This window comes from Xenopus laevis, chromosome 8L (assembly GCF_017654675.1).
Source record: "Xenopus laevis strain J_2021 chromosome 8L, Xenopus_laevis_v10.1, whole genome shotgun sequence".
Classification (NCBI taxonomy): Eukaryota; Metazoa; Chordata; class Amphibia; order Anura; family Pipidae; genus Xenopus; species Xenopus laevis.
Window position 1 is genome coordinate 83999235 of NC_054385.1, and position 16226 is coordinate 84015460.

Consider the following 16226-nt stretch of genomic DNA (forward strand, 5'->3'; position numbering starts at 1 on the left):
CTCTATAGCAGTTACGTTACCCCTCTGCCGTATCGGTACTGCTAGCCCCAACAGCAGCTCATGGACACTTCAGAGGACTCAGGGGTTTAAGTACCTCAACTGAAGAAAGATTTAAGTTTAGTAAAAATATGCCAGTGCATTTCAGAGGGGATTCAAAATATGGGGAGAGGGGGTCTTGCCTGATGGGGGCCCATGAGGGTCAGGGTCCACTGGATTTTTTCCCGGTGTCCCGCCGGGCCGGGCCAGTCCAACACTGATAGAATCAGCTCCATTATACCTTATATTCAAAGAAGATTTCCCAGTGCAAGTACAGTGAATGGCCACTGTCTATACTGTAAAATACTTGAAGCACAGCACCGGTTTGTGTTTAAAGTAAAAAGCCTTTATTCGATACACATGGCAACGAGTTAGATAACAGCGCATTTGAGGCCTTTAAGGTCTGAAACGTTGATGTTATCCAGATCGTTGCCATGTGTATCGAATAAAGGCTTCTTATCTAAAAGAAGTATCAGTTTGAATGTGGGAAGCCAGTTTACAGGATACTGTTCTCCCATTATCAGTCCAGAGCCAAAGAATGCAGTATCCCTATTGGATCAAGGCAAGGTTAGCAATTTGCTCTGCCAATTCAACCTGCTGCTTGTCTGATGCTGTTCACCCGAAAATACAAGCACCCCCTAAAACCTTTATCTGTAAGATTATGTGGGCGGTTGTAATGAGGCAACTGGTGCTAGGCAAAACAGATTTCAGGGTAAAAAACAGCATTGACATTAGTGTTTGCAATTGGTCAGAATTACACTCAGTTGTTAGAATCATTTCCACTAATTCTGTGCTTGGCTTTAGCATGAAGTTCATTGAACAGCCCACAGGTGTCGCCAGTGAGCATAAAGCAATGCCTGTGACGTCAGTAGGAATGTAGCTTCTAAATACAGAGAGCAGCGTTGAGCTCTCGCCGGGCGCTGTGGCGTGTGCCTGTAATCCAGCTACTTGGAGGCTTGGGCTGTCGGATCGCTTGAGTCCAGGAGTTCTGGGCTGCACTGAGCTATGTCGATCGGGTGTCCGCACTAAGTTCGGTATCAATATGGTGTTCCTGGGGGAGCCTCGGATCACCAGGTTGCTCTAAGGAGGGGTGAACCGGCCCAGGTCGGAAACGGAGCAGGTCAAAACCCCCGTGCCGATCAGTAGTGGGATCGCGCCTGTGAATAGCCGGTGCAGAACAGCCTGAACAACACAGCGAGACACAGTTCTTTTCTTTTTAAAATCAGCCACAAACTCAATTTTTCAACCTTAATCTTTTGTTTTTTTATATCATTTTTTAGTAATTAAAAATCACTTTTCAGTTTTTATGAACTACGCACAGTTCTACTTCAGCAATCTGACTTCATATCTGTTTGCATTGCTGCATTTATATTCTATTTTAATGAAACCCGAAACAAGTGCGTTATTAATGTCAGTATCCATGTGTATTGCACAGTATTACGTTTATGGTGCCGCCACTGCCTCCTACTGGGCCCAGCGAATAAATGTTGATGGGAGTATGTGCTATACTAGCTTTCATCCCTAGTGGCCACTGTTCTCGAACATTGACAGCCGGCCGCTAACAGATTTGACCCGCGAGTACTGCCGTAGTTTTGTGCGCATGCGCTAAGCGGAGCTCGCCGCCGAGTTTCTCTGCATTTTTCCGTGCGACGGCTTCGCAGAGATCGCAGCAAAATGAAGAGCCGATTCAACACCATAGATATCCGAGCTGTCATAGCGGAGCTAACGGACAGGTGAGGTTTATTTTATTCTATAAAGCCCCTACCAACGTGACGTGACTCATGCACAGTATGACAACTGACACCATTTATCTACATATGAATATCTAATAGAACGTTGCACACGTGACAAGGGTTCTGCTGTTGTACAACTACAACTAGAATCGGTCCATGGCTGATGTGGTATGCACTGAGTTGAGCAACATAAACAGAGGCATGAAGATGAAAGTTTTCATTTGTGCTTCATTATCAAACTTGGGCTTTTTAAGAAGAAAAAAACGTCTCACAACTGGTTTAATAAATAGGTGTGACCTGTATATATATGGTGGGTGACATACAGAAATGTGGTGAGTGACAGGTAGATAGGTGCTTCATTATCATTAAACTGGGGCCTTTTAAAGAAACAGTTCAGTGAGTGACTGGATTTGTAACATAATAGCCAGAACACTACTTCCTGCTTTTCAGCTCTATAACTCTGAGTTAGTCAGCGACTTGAAGGGGGGCCACATGGTACATTTCTGTTCAGTGAGTTTGTAATTGATCCTCAGCATTCAGCTCAGATTCAAAAGCAACAGATATGCACCATGTGCCCCCCCTTCAAGTCTCTGATTGGTTACTGCCTGGTAACCAGGGTAACCAGTCATTGTAAACCAAGAGAGCTGAAAAGCAGGAAGTAGTGTTCTGGGTATTATGTAAGACATTCAGTCACTCCAGCCTTTATACATTACATTTTTGTCTAACTAACTATATTAGAAACATTTCTTATTTTGCACAGCCTATCTATTTATCCCGTCTTTATTTTTACACTGAACAATTCCTTTAAGAAAAACTGCTTTAGTAAATAGATGTGACCTGCAGATAGAGTCCTCTCCGGGTCCGTACCTGCTATCCACAACCCGGACCAGCAACCCGCATTCTTACCCACTTGGACCCGCAACCCGGACCCACATCCCGCTGACCATCAAGAATCAGGAAGTGCTGTCATTGTAAACCGGAAGTGACATCATCGGAAGTAGGCATGATCAGAAAAAAGGAGTAAAAATCACTATTGAGAAGACCCGCGGACCCACGTCCATACGCGCAGGGTACCGCAGGTTTTTGCGGGTAACCCGTGGGTACCTGACCCGCTGCAGGATTCTACCTGCACATTAGTGTTGCCACCTGGCCGGGTAAAAATGATGGTTGATCCCAATGTTATTAATAGGGAAAAAAGTTAAATATATAGGAAGGCTGCAGAAATGTGGTGGCGACATATTGTAATGTGGTGGGTGACATACAGATACGTGGTGGGTAACAGAAATATTGTGGGTGACTGGCAGATGTTACATGGTCAGTGATTGACTTCTTCATTCTTTATGTTACAGTTTGCTGGGAATGCGAGTTCACAATGTTTATGATATAGACAATAAGACCTATCTCATCCGGCTTCAGAAGTAAGATTGTAGTTACTGTCATTATATGGAAATTAGCTTTTGTTATCGTTATGTTGAACTGCGATTATTCCTCATCTCCGTATTTATTGTGTTGCAGCAAATGTATCAAAATGATGGGGCCCCTTTTTAGGCAGTTGTGTTGTGCTGCATATTTATATAGTATTTGTTTTAATAAATTCCAGCAGCCTGCACTTGCACATTCAGTATTCCATAACTAAGTAGCTGTGCCTCACTGCAATGCTGTGCAAGGTAGTGGATGGGTCACACTGTCACAGGGTATGTCATGGATATGCATTGCTTTGGTTGAATGTCATTGAAGTTTGCCCAGCTCTAGTCACCGTATATGTTAAATATCTGCTGTTTTTGGTACCAAACACTATTTATATTCACTCAACAAGAACCGCTTAGTCACCACTCAAGCTACCCACAGAAAACAAATATGTGACCAGTAAATGCTACAGGCTAATTGGTAGCTATGGTGACTAGATGTGTAGCACATTTTGCACATTTGAATACATTATCCTTTTAAAGAAGAAGTAAAGTCATCCTGCACTTGGGGGTGCCAAATTTTAGGCACCCCAAGTGATTGTATTGACCTAAAACCCCGACTGGTGCTCCTATCAGCAGAAAACTGCACCAGCCAGGGGTTATACCAGTGAGCACCACAAAACGATTCTCTTCTGTCTTCCGCTTTCTTCACACGGCTGTGCATGCGCAGTAGAACGAAAAGCCCAACTTTAACTAAAAAGTCGTCTATTTCATTCAACTGCACATGCGTTTGGCCCGGGAAATTTAAAGCAAGATGAAGACAGAAGAGGATTGCTCTGTGGTGCTCACTGGTATAACCCCCGGGCCAGTGCAGTTTTCTGCTGATAGGAGCACCGGCCTGGGATTTAAGGTAAGTCAATACAATCACTTGGGGTGTCTAACATTTGGCGCCCCCAAGTGCAGGATGACTTTCCTTCTCCTTTAAGTCTCAAAGGTTGCCCATGAGCAGTAACCCATAGCAACCATTCAGCAGGAAGCATTTGCTGGTCACCTCTTTAAAAGCAAACATCTTATTGGTTGTTATTAGTTACTGCCCATGAGCAAATTTAATGCCTTTTATTACATATGGGGGATAATCTTTGAATATTATTGACTTGTTATTCACAGGCCAGACTCAAAAGCTGTGCTTTTAGTTGAATCAGGCATTCGAATTCACACTACTGAATTTGAGTGGCCCAAGAATATGATGCCATCAGGATTTGCAATGAAGGTAAGTGAAAGAAAGAGCCATTTGAAATGTATAATTGATCATTTTCCATGCTGGCACCCCTTCCATGCTTTTTGTTTCTCAGCTAGTGGCCTTTTCTATCTCTAGACCCCCAGCCTTGCCATTCTTCCTCAAAGCTCTTCACTTTGCCTTGTTGATCTATACTATTTGTATATACACTAGAATAGGCACTCATGTGGCTAGTTGAAAACTCAAAAAAGATGTAAAGCATGGATTAAAGTACAACTAAATCTCTAATTTAACGAACAATGCTCTGCACTGTAGGCAATGTAAGCATTGAAGTCTTTGGGAAATGAGGACTATGATGAAAAATTGCAGAAAGAACAGTGAACAGTGCTACCTCAAGTACCACCAATGGGAGGTAGCACAGCAGTTTTGTATATGTATATAATAATATTTATTAAATATAGGAAGTGTGGAACTTCAGTTGCTTTTTGATTTGTCAGAATCTACTCCTAACCATTTCTGGACTGATATTTAAAATAAGTACACTTAGGCTGAAACAGCTCCCCTACAGGCCAAATTCTTTGTTTTGGTCTATGGCAGCTAACAGCCTCTATGAAGGATAGTCACATTGATGTCTAGGATGCTTTTAACACATAGGCTAGCAAATTATTAAGTCAAAAGGCAAATTATGGTGAAATTTATATGTATATATATTTTATATATTTGAAAAGAAGGTCCATTTGCTGTCCTGGGTATTCTTGAAACGATAGCAGGATCACTATAAATGTATTTATCTTTCTGTAACTTTTTCTGGATGGCTGGTGGTTTAAAATGTAATCTTCCATTGTCAGTGTTTCAGTCTGGCAGCTCAGTAATCCAAACGCAGTTTCTGAACTGTTTCAATTTGCTACATTTAGTTGATACATTTCTCAGCAGCATCTGTGCAGTGTTACCAAATATTGTATCACTTATATCAGCTGATTTTAATGAAAGACAGATTATGTTCACCAGGACCAAAGATAGGAAATGTATCAACTAATGCAACAAATTAGAACAGTACAGAGAGCCGGTATGGTGGTCCCCTCCTGGAGAAGTTGAAAAATGACACATGCAAGCAATTTAAAACGTCCTTATTTCTGGTGTACTGATACCAACTGAACTGAAAAAAAGACTGCTTTTAAACCTTCTGTAATATATAACTGCCTAGTTCTGCACTTTAACTGAGATGAGGTGGAGTATTTGTACCAGGAAAGCACAAGACTTATAGGCAGTGGGGATATAGTTGCTTGGTGTTTTCATGCCGAACTGCACAGAAAAGAATTATTTATTACTGCATACCATTTCAGTAAGCCCCGGTGTGAACTTTTTTGCATCTTATTGTCCACAGTGCCGTAAGCATTTAAAGTCCAGGCGGTTGGTGAGCGTTAAACAGCTGGGAGTGGACAGGATTGTGGATTTCCAGTTTGGCTCCGATGAAGCAGCCTATCATCTCATTGTGGAACTGTATGACCGGGTAAGCAAGCTCACATTTCTATTTTGTCAGTAACTGCCAAATGTGCATATCTGTATGTGTATAGTTCTGTGTGGTCTCTAGCTGTATTATTCTGCTCAAAGTAAAAATGGCAAGAGAAAATAAAACTAAACTCTTGTATAAATGAAGAATTGAGCATAAGCCACACTGATGGCTTTTTGTAAAATAAAGAAAAAACTGTGAATACCTTTACTATGTGATGCTCCATACATACATACATACATACATTCTTTTAACTGTATGTGCTTAGGCAGACTTATATTTTACTTGTATTTTTCCAGGGCAACATTGTTCTTACAGACTACGAATATCTAATTTTAAACATACTGAGGTTTCGAACAGATGAGGCAGATGATGTGAAATTTGCTGTTCGAGAACATTATCCTATAGATCATGCCAAAGCTCCTGAGCCTCTCCTCAGTGTGGAAAGGTACATTCTCTTGCCTAATTACCTTTATACACACACACACATACATATAAATTATTTTAAAAAAACTTGCTCTTCTCTGTCTTCACCCGCTGACCACAAATAGAGTAAACTTCCGGGTGCTGCGATTTGGTTGAACTATAAATCCATGTATAATATTTAGCTCTCCAATATTAGTCAATTAATGACTAAAATTGCTGAATTAGAATACAGTGCCCCACAGTAGCATCTGTTTTGAATATAATCATTAAATGTACGAAAAATCTCTCACATGTACATTGCTTGTTTTATTATCAATATAGGAGCCTTTGATCAAGGTCAGCTGGTGGGCTCACAAGACTTTCTCTGAGTGTGCCCATACAGAGGCATGTCTGTATTTGTATGTATACAAAATTAGTTTTTTAGTTTAGTTGGAACATTATCGAGGACTGTAGAAAGGGTTTAAGGCTGTGCAAATATTATCACTTAGTATGCAAAAAAAAAAAACACAGAAGTACCACTTCCTCTAAAATTATTGGATAGTATCTTTTCGGTATGATTGTTGTCACACTTGTTTTGTTTCTAGACTAAAAGAAGTCTTAGATAATGCAAAGAAGGGGGATCAACTGAAGAAAGTTCTTAATCCACATCTCCGTAAGTCTATTTTTTTTTAACGTAATTGTTATTGACAATATGCTGTTTATTGAAGATTAAGTAACGTGTGGTCTTATCTCTGTGTAGCTTATGGAGCAACTCTGATTGAGCATTGCCTATTAGATACAGGACTTTCCAGTAATGTCAAGGTTGACCAGATATCTGGGCCCGAAGGTCAGTGCAAGTGCTATTAACACTTTTTAGATACTGTATAATTCCATAGTAGAGAAACTGAACTGCATTTTCTCTCTAAAGATTTGGAGAAGGTGCATACTGCCCTGAGAAAGGCAGAGGGGTACATGGATCTAACACAGAACTTTAACGGAAAGGTAGGCTGTTATTTAATTGGCATTTAGTAGTGAATATTGGAGCCAGCACAAGGCTTTTTATAGTCATTGACCCCAGACGCCAAAAACTATTGCTCTTTGAGGCTACAATTTTATTGTTCGTGATACTTTTTATTCCTTATCTTTCTATTCAGGCCTCAACTTTTCTCATTCCAATCAATGCCTGGTTGCAAGGGTAATCTGAACCATAGCAACCATAAAGCTGCTAAAATTCCAAGCTAGAGAGCCCTGAACAAAAAACGAAACTCAAAAAACAAAAAGAATAGAAAATGAAGACTGATTGCAGATTGTCTCAGAATACAATTTTGTACAACATACTTAAAGTTAATTAAAGGTGAACAACCCCTTTATGGGCATAGGAAACAGAAACAATTGGATCCAAGTTGATATGACCTTTCCTCTTAATAAGAGCACATAGCTGTAATTTTATAAATCTTGCATTCAGTTCACACATTATTCCCTCCAAATCCACAGGGCTTTATAATACAGAAGAGAGAGAAAAAGCCAAGCCTGGAGCCTGACAAAGCCTCTGAGGATATATTCACGTGAGAACATAACAATATAACAAATATCTGGGTGCAAGTCACCCTTTAGCAGAGACATCCCAAGCTCTTACTTAGGTGGCCTTTGCAGACACTTGTAGTACATATATTTGCATCTGATCACCTCCTTCGCAGGGCAGCCATACTGCCATCTGAATAGGAGATTTAATTTGACGTTATAGTGTCCCGCTTGGGGTTAATGGGCTGAGACGATCCAGGGAGCAGTTGAGCACAGTTAGAGAATTACCAGTTGGGTATGATGCTCAGGCTTCTTGGGCACAACACCTTAGGGGTCTCACCTGCACCTTATTTTTAAGGCACAAGGTCAGATATTTTAAGTTCTCCATTCAAGTCTCTTGACTGAGTGAAAATTGACACCGGTGCTTTAACCGCTGGCAACTGAACAGATGTCTTGTTTCAATATTTAGACTGAACCAGTCCAGTCGGTTGTTGATTTGGTACATAGTACTTCCAGCATAGTGGGTGGGCATCAAGATGCACAGAATTACCCTGAAAGTGGTAGTCAGACAATCTCCTGACCTGCTAGAGGACTGGACTGGTCCTTGCTTTCAAAACAAAAAAAATGAGGGGTATTGATGAATGTTAAGTCATGTACCCGCAGAGATGGAAATAACTTTTGCAATAAAATGTGTTTGCTTCTTTTTATAATTATAGTTTGCAATTTCTGTTTCTTTTTTAACCTGGATTTTTTTTTTGTTCAAGGAATGAGGAATTCCATCCTTTTCTATTTGCGCAGCATGCCAATAGCACTTATATTGAATTAGATTCCTTCAATAAGGTGGGTTCTGTGTTTGTGGATTGAGCTGAAGGGTAGTTCTGCACCATTTATATAAAACATAAGATATTTTGGGGTTTCATATGAACCTCTAGATTTTATAGCTTGATGGGGTGGATTTGTAACTAGATATGATTCTTTAAGTTTTTGATTTTGTTTCTCATTATATTAAACATTTTGACATGAGTTTGAAATATTGTTCTTGGAAAATTATAATAAATAGTCAGTATCAATATATAAAAATATATCACTTTTCCTCTTTTCTTGAGGTATTTAGCTGCTAGTTCTGTGTCTCAAGGATGTCATCTTATTGTGTTTTTAATATCTTAGACTGTTGATGAGTTTTTCTCAAAGCTGGAAGGCCAGAAGATAGACATAAAGGCTCTACAACAGGTGCAACACAATTTTTAGCAGCAAGTGCTTGCCGCTTGTGCTTATTCCTTTTTTATACTTTCCCTTTAATACACATGTATTTGGTCAAAATACTGAACTATTTTCCCATAGGAAAAACAAGCCTTAAAGAAATTAGATAATGTCCGTAAAGATCATGAGCATCGCTTGGAATCACTCCAGTATGCACAGGTATTCTAGCTTCTTACATACAATTAATTATGTTATGCAGTGTTTGTTAAAATATCTATTGTGTTTGTTAAAATAGCACTACTTGTATACACATCATTGGCTACTGAAATCATATAATAATGGACAAGGAATAATACAATAATATAATATTAATAGATATTTAAAAATGTTAAGGGTAATGTCAACTCAAAAAACCAGTTTTTGCCTAATAAAAGAAAACATAATTATAAGAAACTTTCCAATATACATTCATCATATGTACAGTATTGCTATTGAAAGCAGTGTTTGCCTGTCCCTTTCTATTCTCTGCCCTGGTGGCTGAGACAGTGTAAGACAAGGCAGCTTATTAACAGACCTGTCTTTGCTGGGAAACTCAGACATTTGCAGCAATGTTTAAAAAGCAACAACCAGGAGTTTAGCAAATGTTGCTTTCAATAGCAATTGTTTTTACAAAAGCACTGCCATGTTTTAAAAGCACTGCCATTTTTTAATAAATGTACAGTATATCAGAAAGTTGCTTGGAATTGCGTTTTCTTTTATTATTTTTGGTGGCTGACTTGCCCTTTAAGAGATATAAGGGAGGATGTCCCTGCCTCATAGAGCTTATCATCTAATGTTTAAAAAAATGTACGCATAAATTGGAAAACAGGAAGGGAAAGACAAAGGCAAGCCCTCTAATGACAATTTTAATTTAAATAACCTAATTCCTGCAAGTCTTTAGATGATTTGATACTTAATCATGATTAGCTTTAGCTCTTAATTTGGAAGTTTGGGAGGGAGTGTGCCAAAGTGATCGAACTGTTAAGCTTTGTCCTCTTACACACAGCCCTCCCCATAAACCCCCTGCCCCCACCTCAAACCAGGGGGGCAACAGAGGAGACTATAACTGTGGTGGTTTGCAGTCAGTGTAGCACTGTAGTATCAGTGGTGGACACCACATTTTTGTTTAATTATATGACCTGCCTGACTACATATATTTATTCACTCTTTTCTCCTTAAGGATGCCGATAAAGCCAAAGGAGAGCTGATTGAAATGAACTTGGATATTGTAGACCGAGCTATTCAGGTAGTGCGCAGTGCTTTGGCCAATCAAATTGACTGGACGGAGATTGGACTCATAGTGAAAGAGGCACAGATCCAAGGAGATCCAGTTGCTCTTGCAATCAAAGAACTGAAGCTGCAAACAAACCACATAACCATGATGCTTAAGTGAGTGTAAAGAAGGAATTGAAAAATACATATATATATATATATATATATATATAATAATAATTCTTTGGAGCTTTCAAAGTAGAAACTTCCTTTTTATATATAACATGCCTTATGGAAACAGTAGTATTTCAGCAGTGAAATAACTAGCGATGCACCGAATCCAGGATTTGGTTCGCGATTCGGCCAGGATTCGGCCTTTTTCAGCTGGATTCGGATTCATCTGTATCCATCTGCCCGGCCGAACTGAATCCTAATTTGCATATGCAAATTAGGGACAGGGAGGGAAATTGTGTGACTTTTTGTTACAAAACATATAAAAAATGTTTTCCCCTTAACACCCCGAATTTACATATACAAATTAGGATTCGGTTCGGTATTCGGCCGAATCTTTCGTGAAGGAGTCTCGGGGGTTTGGCCGAATCGAAAATAATTAAATTCGGTGCATCCCTAGAAATAACAGAAAATATGCAATATGCATCATAACAAAATTAGACAGGTGCATAAATTTGGGCACCCCAATAGAGATATTACATCAATACTTAGTTGAGCCTCCTTTTGCAAATGTAACAGCCTCTAGACTCCTCCTATAGCCTTTGATGAGTGTCTGGATTCTGGATGGCAGTATTTTTGACCATTCGTCCATACAAAATCTCTCCAGTTCAGTTAAATGTGATGGCTGCTGAGCATGGACAGTCTGCTTCGAATCATACCATAGATTTTTAATGATGTTCAAGTCGGGGGACTGTGACTGCCATTCCAGGATATTGTTCTTCCCCCTCTGCATAAATGCCTTTGTAGATTTCTAAGTGTGTTTAGGGTCATTGTCTTGTTGGAATATCCAACCCTTGTGTAACTTCAACTTTGTGACTGATGCTTGAACATTATTCTGAAAAATTTGTTGATATTGGGTTGAATTCATCTGACCCTAAACTTTAACAAGGGCCCCAGTCCCTGAACTAGCCCCACCTCCACCAAATTTGATAGTAGGTAGCAGGTGTTTTTCTTGGAATGCAATTTTCTTTTTCGGCCATGCAAAACGCTTTTTGTTATGGCCAAATAACTACATTTTATATCATCAGTCCAAAGCACTTTGTTGCAAAATGACTGTGGCTTGTCTAAATGAGCTTTTGCATACAACAAGCGACTCTGTTTGTGGCGTTAGTGCAGAAAGGGCTTCTTTCTCATCACCCTGCCATACAGATGTTCTTTGTGCAAATTGCACTAAATTGTAGAACGATGTACAGATACACCATATGCAGCAAGATGTTTTTGGAGGTGATCTTTGGGTTGTCTGTAACCATTCTTACAATCCTTCACATATTCCACTCCTGTATTTTTCTTAGCCTGCTAGACCTGGGTTTTACAGCTATTGTGCCTGTGGCCTTCCATTTCCCGATTACATTCCTTACAGTTGAAACTGACAGTTTAAACCTCTGAGATAGCTTTTTGTAGCTTTCCCTTAAACAACAATACTGAACAATCTCTGTTTTAAGATCTTTTGAGAGTTGCTTTGAGGATCCCATGTTGTCACTCTTCAGAGGAGAGTCAAACAGAAGCACAACTTGCAATTGGCCACCTTAAATACTAATACAACCAATTTGGTGTTGCCAGTAATCAGTATTGAGCAGTTACATGCATTCAAATGAGCAAAATGAAAAGGGTATCCAAATTTTTGCACAGCCAGTTTTTCACATTTGATTTAATTTCATACAACTGAATACCACTTCATCAAAAATCTTTGTTCAGAAAACTCCTCGGTACTCCCAGGATGTTCCTGGGAAATGAAAGACATACCACTGTTATCTTTTTTGTTGAAAGTGTAGGAAATTATTATGCAGGCTCAGAGGGGTTCCCAAACTTTTTCATATGACTGTATTTCTCTATGTAAGTGATATAACTTAGCACCCCCCAATTGATTATAAACATGCATCTGATACCTTGGGTCATTGCTCCTGTTAGCAGAAAACAGCATCGACCTTGGGTTCTTCTCGGTGAGCACCATGGAAGAGTGCTCTTCTTCTGCTTCTTTCTTCAGTGTCCGGGGCAGATGCATGCTCAGAGTGAGGAGGCTGTTTCAGCTTTCACTCGAATGCGCATGCACACCCGGTGCAGAGAAGATAGAAGCAGGAAAATGATTGCTCTGTGGTGCTCGCTGAGAAGAATCATGGGCCGATGCAGTTTTCTGCTAACAGGAGCACCAGCCTGGGGTGTCAGGTAAGTGATTACCTATATTTTTTCATTTGTAAGACAACATGTATATTGTGTATGTTAAATTGCACACTATTTTTGTGAACTTTGTTACAATTCACATGCTTCTATTTATAACCTTTTTTTATTTTAGAAACCCATATGTACTCTCTGAAGAGGAGTCAGAAGATGAAGAAGATGAAAAAGAGGAAGAGCCAAAAGGGAAAAAGAAAAAAGCTAAAAATAAACAGCCAAAGAAAGTGCAGAAGAATAAACCTGTGTTAGTAGATGTAGACCTCAGCCTGTCTGCGTATGCCAATGCCAAAAAGTGAGTTTTATGTATGTTAGTGTTGTGTAACAGGAAATTATCTTCCACTGATTGATATTTGACTTTAGAAATCAGTGCACTGAAGGGCTCATTTATGAAAATTACACTCAAAGACAGGCACAGGATTACATGCTTGCATTTCTCTGTGCTTGTTATACGTATACGTATTCCCTTTGTCAGTTTGCCAGATACATTTTTCTTAGCACGTGAGATACAATTACAGTATTACACCTGTCTAGTTCTATTATACTCCCTTTGCATGATGTAACTGTAGGTACTCAATGCTGTGTCACATGCCTAATAAAAGAAAACATAATTCTAAGCAACTTTGCAATATACATTCATTACAAATTGTCTATGGGTTTAAGTTATTTGTATATGTATTGCTGTCCATTTCTATTATCTGTCCTGGTGACTTGATACAATGTGAGACAAGGCAGCTGATTAAAAGACCCGACTTTGCTGGGGAACTCGGATTTTTGCAACATTGTTTAAAAAGTAACAACCAGGAGTTAAGCAAACGCTGCTTTCAATAGCAATAGTCTTTAACAAATAACTTTAGAAAGCACTGACATTTGATAATAAATGTATATTGCAAAGTTGCTTGGAATTATGATTTCTTTGTTTAGGCAAATATTTATTTTGGGGTTAGCTTGCCTTTAAAAGGGTAACAAGTGCACACCTGTGTCCACTTCTTCCTTAGAATGCTCCCAAATGAACACAGCTCTAATTGCACCTCCATAAATTAATATAGAATTTTTTCCAGTTTGCTGCAGGCATAGTTATACTAATATTCTGTGAGTAAACTATGGTGGCCTGCAACAATTTGCAGTTGCTTATTAAATGAGTTATAGCTCCAAACTCATCTTAACTGAAGCATTGGAAGCAAAACGTTTTTGTATTTGTCTCTTGTCTAAAATGTTCCAAGTATTTAAGATAAGTAATGTCTAATATAACTAAACAAAAGTCCAATATCTCCGTAAACAGATGGTGCTTGTCTTTGCAGGTATTATGACCACAAAAGACATGCAGCCAAGAAATCACAGAAGACAATAGAAGCTGCAGAGAAGGTAAAGCAAGGTCATTAATAAGTTTGTAGTGTTGATTGATTGAATAATTCTAAATTCTGAAATGAAACACAAGTGGAAGCACTGGGGAAGGGTACCCTACAAAGTTACAGCTCTGGGTTAATTTTTAATATGTTATAAAATGTCCTTTTGTTAACAGCATTCCATTGGTCTTTTTTCAAATTGTTTTAAAATTATTTGACTACATCTTCTGCGTCTTACCTGCTTAATTTTGAAATTCTGTCTGTTTGTTGGCAGTCAGTGATGCTGGCAGCCATACAACTATAGATTCATGAGGAAACTGTGTTATTGCTAATTTTTTGTTTTCTTACTTTTTTTTGTGGCCCTGTTGTACTGCCTGTTTGTTTGTGTAAATTAAACCATAGCATTTAGATACCTGCTGACATTCCAAACTGGAAAGTTGCTGAACAATACTTTGACTTGACTTCTCCAATAGGCATTTAAATCAGCAGAGAAAAAAACCAAACAGACCCTGAAGGAGGTTCAGACAGTTAGCACCATTCAGAAAGCCAGGAAGGTGTACTGGTAAGCCACTCTTTCACCAACGCATTCTTGTATTACACAGGGCTTATTGCAAGGACAGCATATTGCTAGCATTGCAATTAGCAAAGCAACTGTGCACTTCTCTAAGTCATCTTGGGGGACACAGGGACAATGGGGTATAGCTGGTACCACTAGGAGGCAGGACACAGCACTAAAGAAAAACTGGCTCCTCCTCCACTGGCTATACCCCCAGCAGGCGGGGGCCCTCTCACTCTCCCTCTTCATACTCGGAGGGAAGAGCGCCCTTATCTGCGCTGTTGTAGTCAGCAGCTAAAAGGCAAGTCACCTCACGATGGCGCAAGAAACAGCAGCGATAGCAAATGCTGCAGTCAGACCTGAGTCTGTGGGTCCAACAGCACTAGTGTCTCGCTAGAGGAAAGGACCAAGGGACAAAATACCCTGTCAGCGCAATGTTCTACCTCTTAGCAATCGGTCCTCTGTTAGAGGTGTCTAGAATCTGACTGCACACCGAATAGACGGCTCTTAAGCCAGCAGCGCCTTTTGAAAATTAGCGCCAATCTTCCCTCCTTACTACAGGCACTTTCATTTTAAATGAAGGAGGCCATTTGGTACCGCACTAACTAATGTCACCAGGACAATTGCTTCCTTCACTAGACATAAAGGATGCGTACCCACATGTACCTGTTTTCCCACTGCATCAGAAATACTTGGGTTTTGTCTTCCAGAATCATCACTATCATTTCAGGAGTCTGCCTTTGGGTATAACATCTGCTCCGCGAGTGTTCACCAAGATCATGGCCGCAGACTCAGCGGTGATCCACAATGCAGGAATCTCCATCGCACCGTATTTGGACGATCTACTGATCAAGGCACCATCCTTCCAGGAGGCCCAAGGGTCCCTCACGGTGACAATGGAAAAACTTCAGGAACTCGGCTGGGTTCTGAACCTGAACGAATCTTCTCTGATACTCAATCAATATTCTCGGATTGCAGTTCAATACTCAAACTCAGAGGGCCTCTCTTCCTGGAGAGAAGGTTCTCCACCTCCAAGCACTATTAAAAGTCGCTATTGCAGAAACCACTACACACAGCCAGGTTCTACATGAAGGTATTAGGGGTAGTGGTCCCCACCATAGAAGCTTTGCCCTTCGCACAATTCCATCTCGGAGAGCTCCAGTGGAACATACTCACCATCTGGAGACGAAAGTCTCTACTCCAAGACATTCGTCTATCTCAACAGACACGGGCATCCCTTCACTGGTGGTTACAGACCAACCACCTCACCAGAGGGAGACACTTAGGGGAGCCCTGCTGGCGCATTCTGACTACCGACGCTAGACTCTGGATCGGGATCAGTCCTCGAGAGTCGGTTGGCACAAGGCAGATGTAAATCAGCAGAGAAGAAGCTACTGATCAATCTACTCGAGATACGGTCGATCCGACAATGCTCCATACGTTGGCAGCAGGACTTGGTAGGTCAGGCTGTTAAGATACAGTCGGACAACTCCACAGTGGTGGCCTACATCAACATCTAAATCAAGGAGGAACAAGAAGCAGAGGAGCAGTGAACGAAATAAAGCTCATGTTCAAATGGACCGAGACCCACCAAGCCATTCTGTCAGCCATCTACATACTAGGGA

General features: G+C 40.2%; 1 protein-coding gene across 3 annotated transcripts in view; it reads left to right on the forward strand.

Annotated features, from left to right (window-relative positions):
- Nucleotides 1-919: 919 nt before the first annotated feature.
- nemf.L (nuclear export mediator factor L homeolog) overlaps nucleotides 920-16226 on the forward strand; it is a 33373-nt gene continuing 18066 nt past the window's right edge. For all 3 annotated transcript variants that reach the window (XR_005963436.1, XM_018230515.2, XM_018230514.2), the window contains exons 1-16: nucleotides 920-1769; nucleotides 3119-3187; nucleotides 4343-4445; nucleotides 5797-5922; nucleotides 6222-6370; nucleotides 6933-7000; nucleotides 7088-7174; nucleotides 7256-7329; nucleotides 7822-7892; nucleotides 8613-8688; nucleotides 9016-9078; nucleotides 9190-9267; nucleotides 10268-10476; nucleotides 12821-12994; nucleotides 14001-14064; nucleotides 14519-14607. Coding sequence is in view for 2 of the 3 variants with exons in the window: in XM_018230515.2 (XP_018086004.1) it covers nucleotides 1711-1769; nucleotides 3119-3187; nucleotides 4343-4445; nucleotides 5797-5922; nucleotides 6222-6370; nucleotides 6933-7000; nucleotides 7088-7174; nucleotides 7256-7329; nucleotides 7822-7892; nucleotides 8613-8688; nucleotides 9016-9078; nucleotides 9190-9267; nucleotides 10268-10476; nucleotides 12821-12994; nucleotides 14001-14064; nucleotides 14519-14607 (1559 nt within the window). In the remaining variant the exon portion in view is untranslated. The remainder of the gene's footprint in view (nucleotides 1770-3118; nucleotides 3188-4342; nucleotides 4446-5796; nucleotides 5923-6221; nucleotides 6371-6932; nucleotides 7001-7087; nucleotides 7175-7255; nucleotides 7330-7821; nucleotides 7893-8612; nucleotides 8689-9015; nucleotides 9079-9189; nucleotides 9268-10267; nucleotides 10477-12820; nucleotides 12995-14000; nucleotides 14065-14518; nucleotides 14608-16226) is intronic.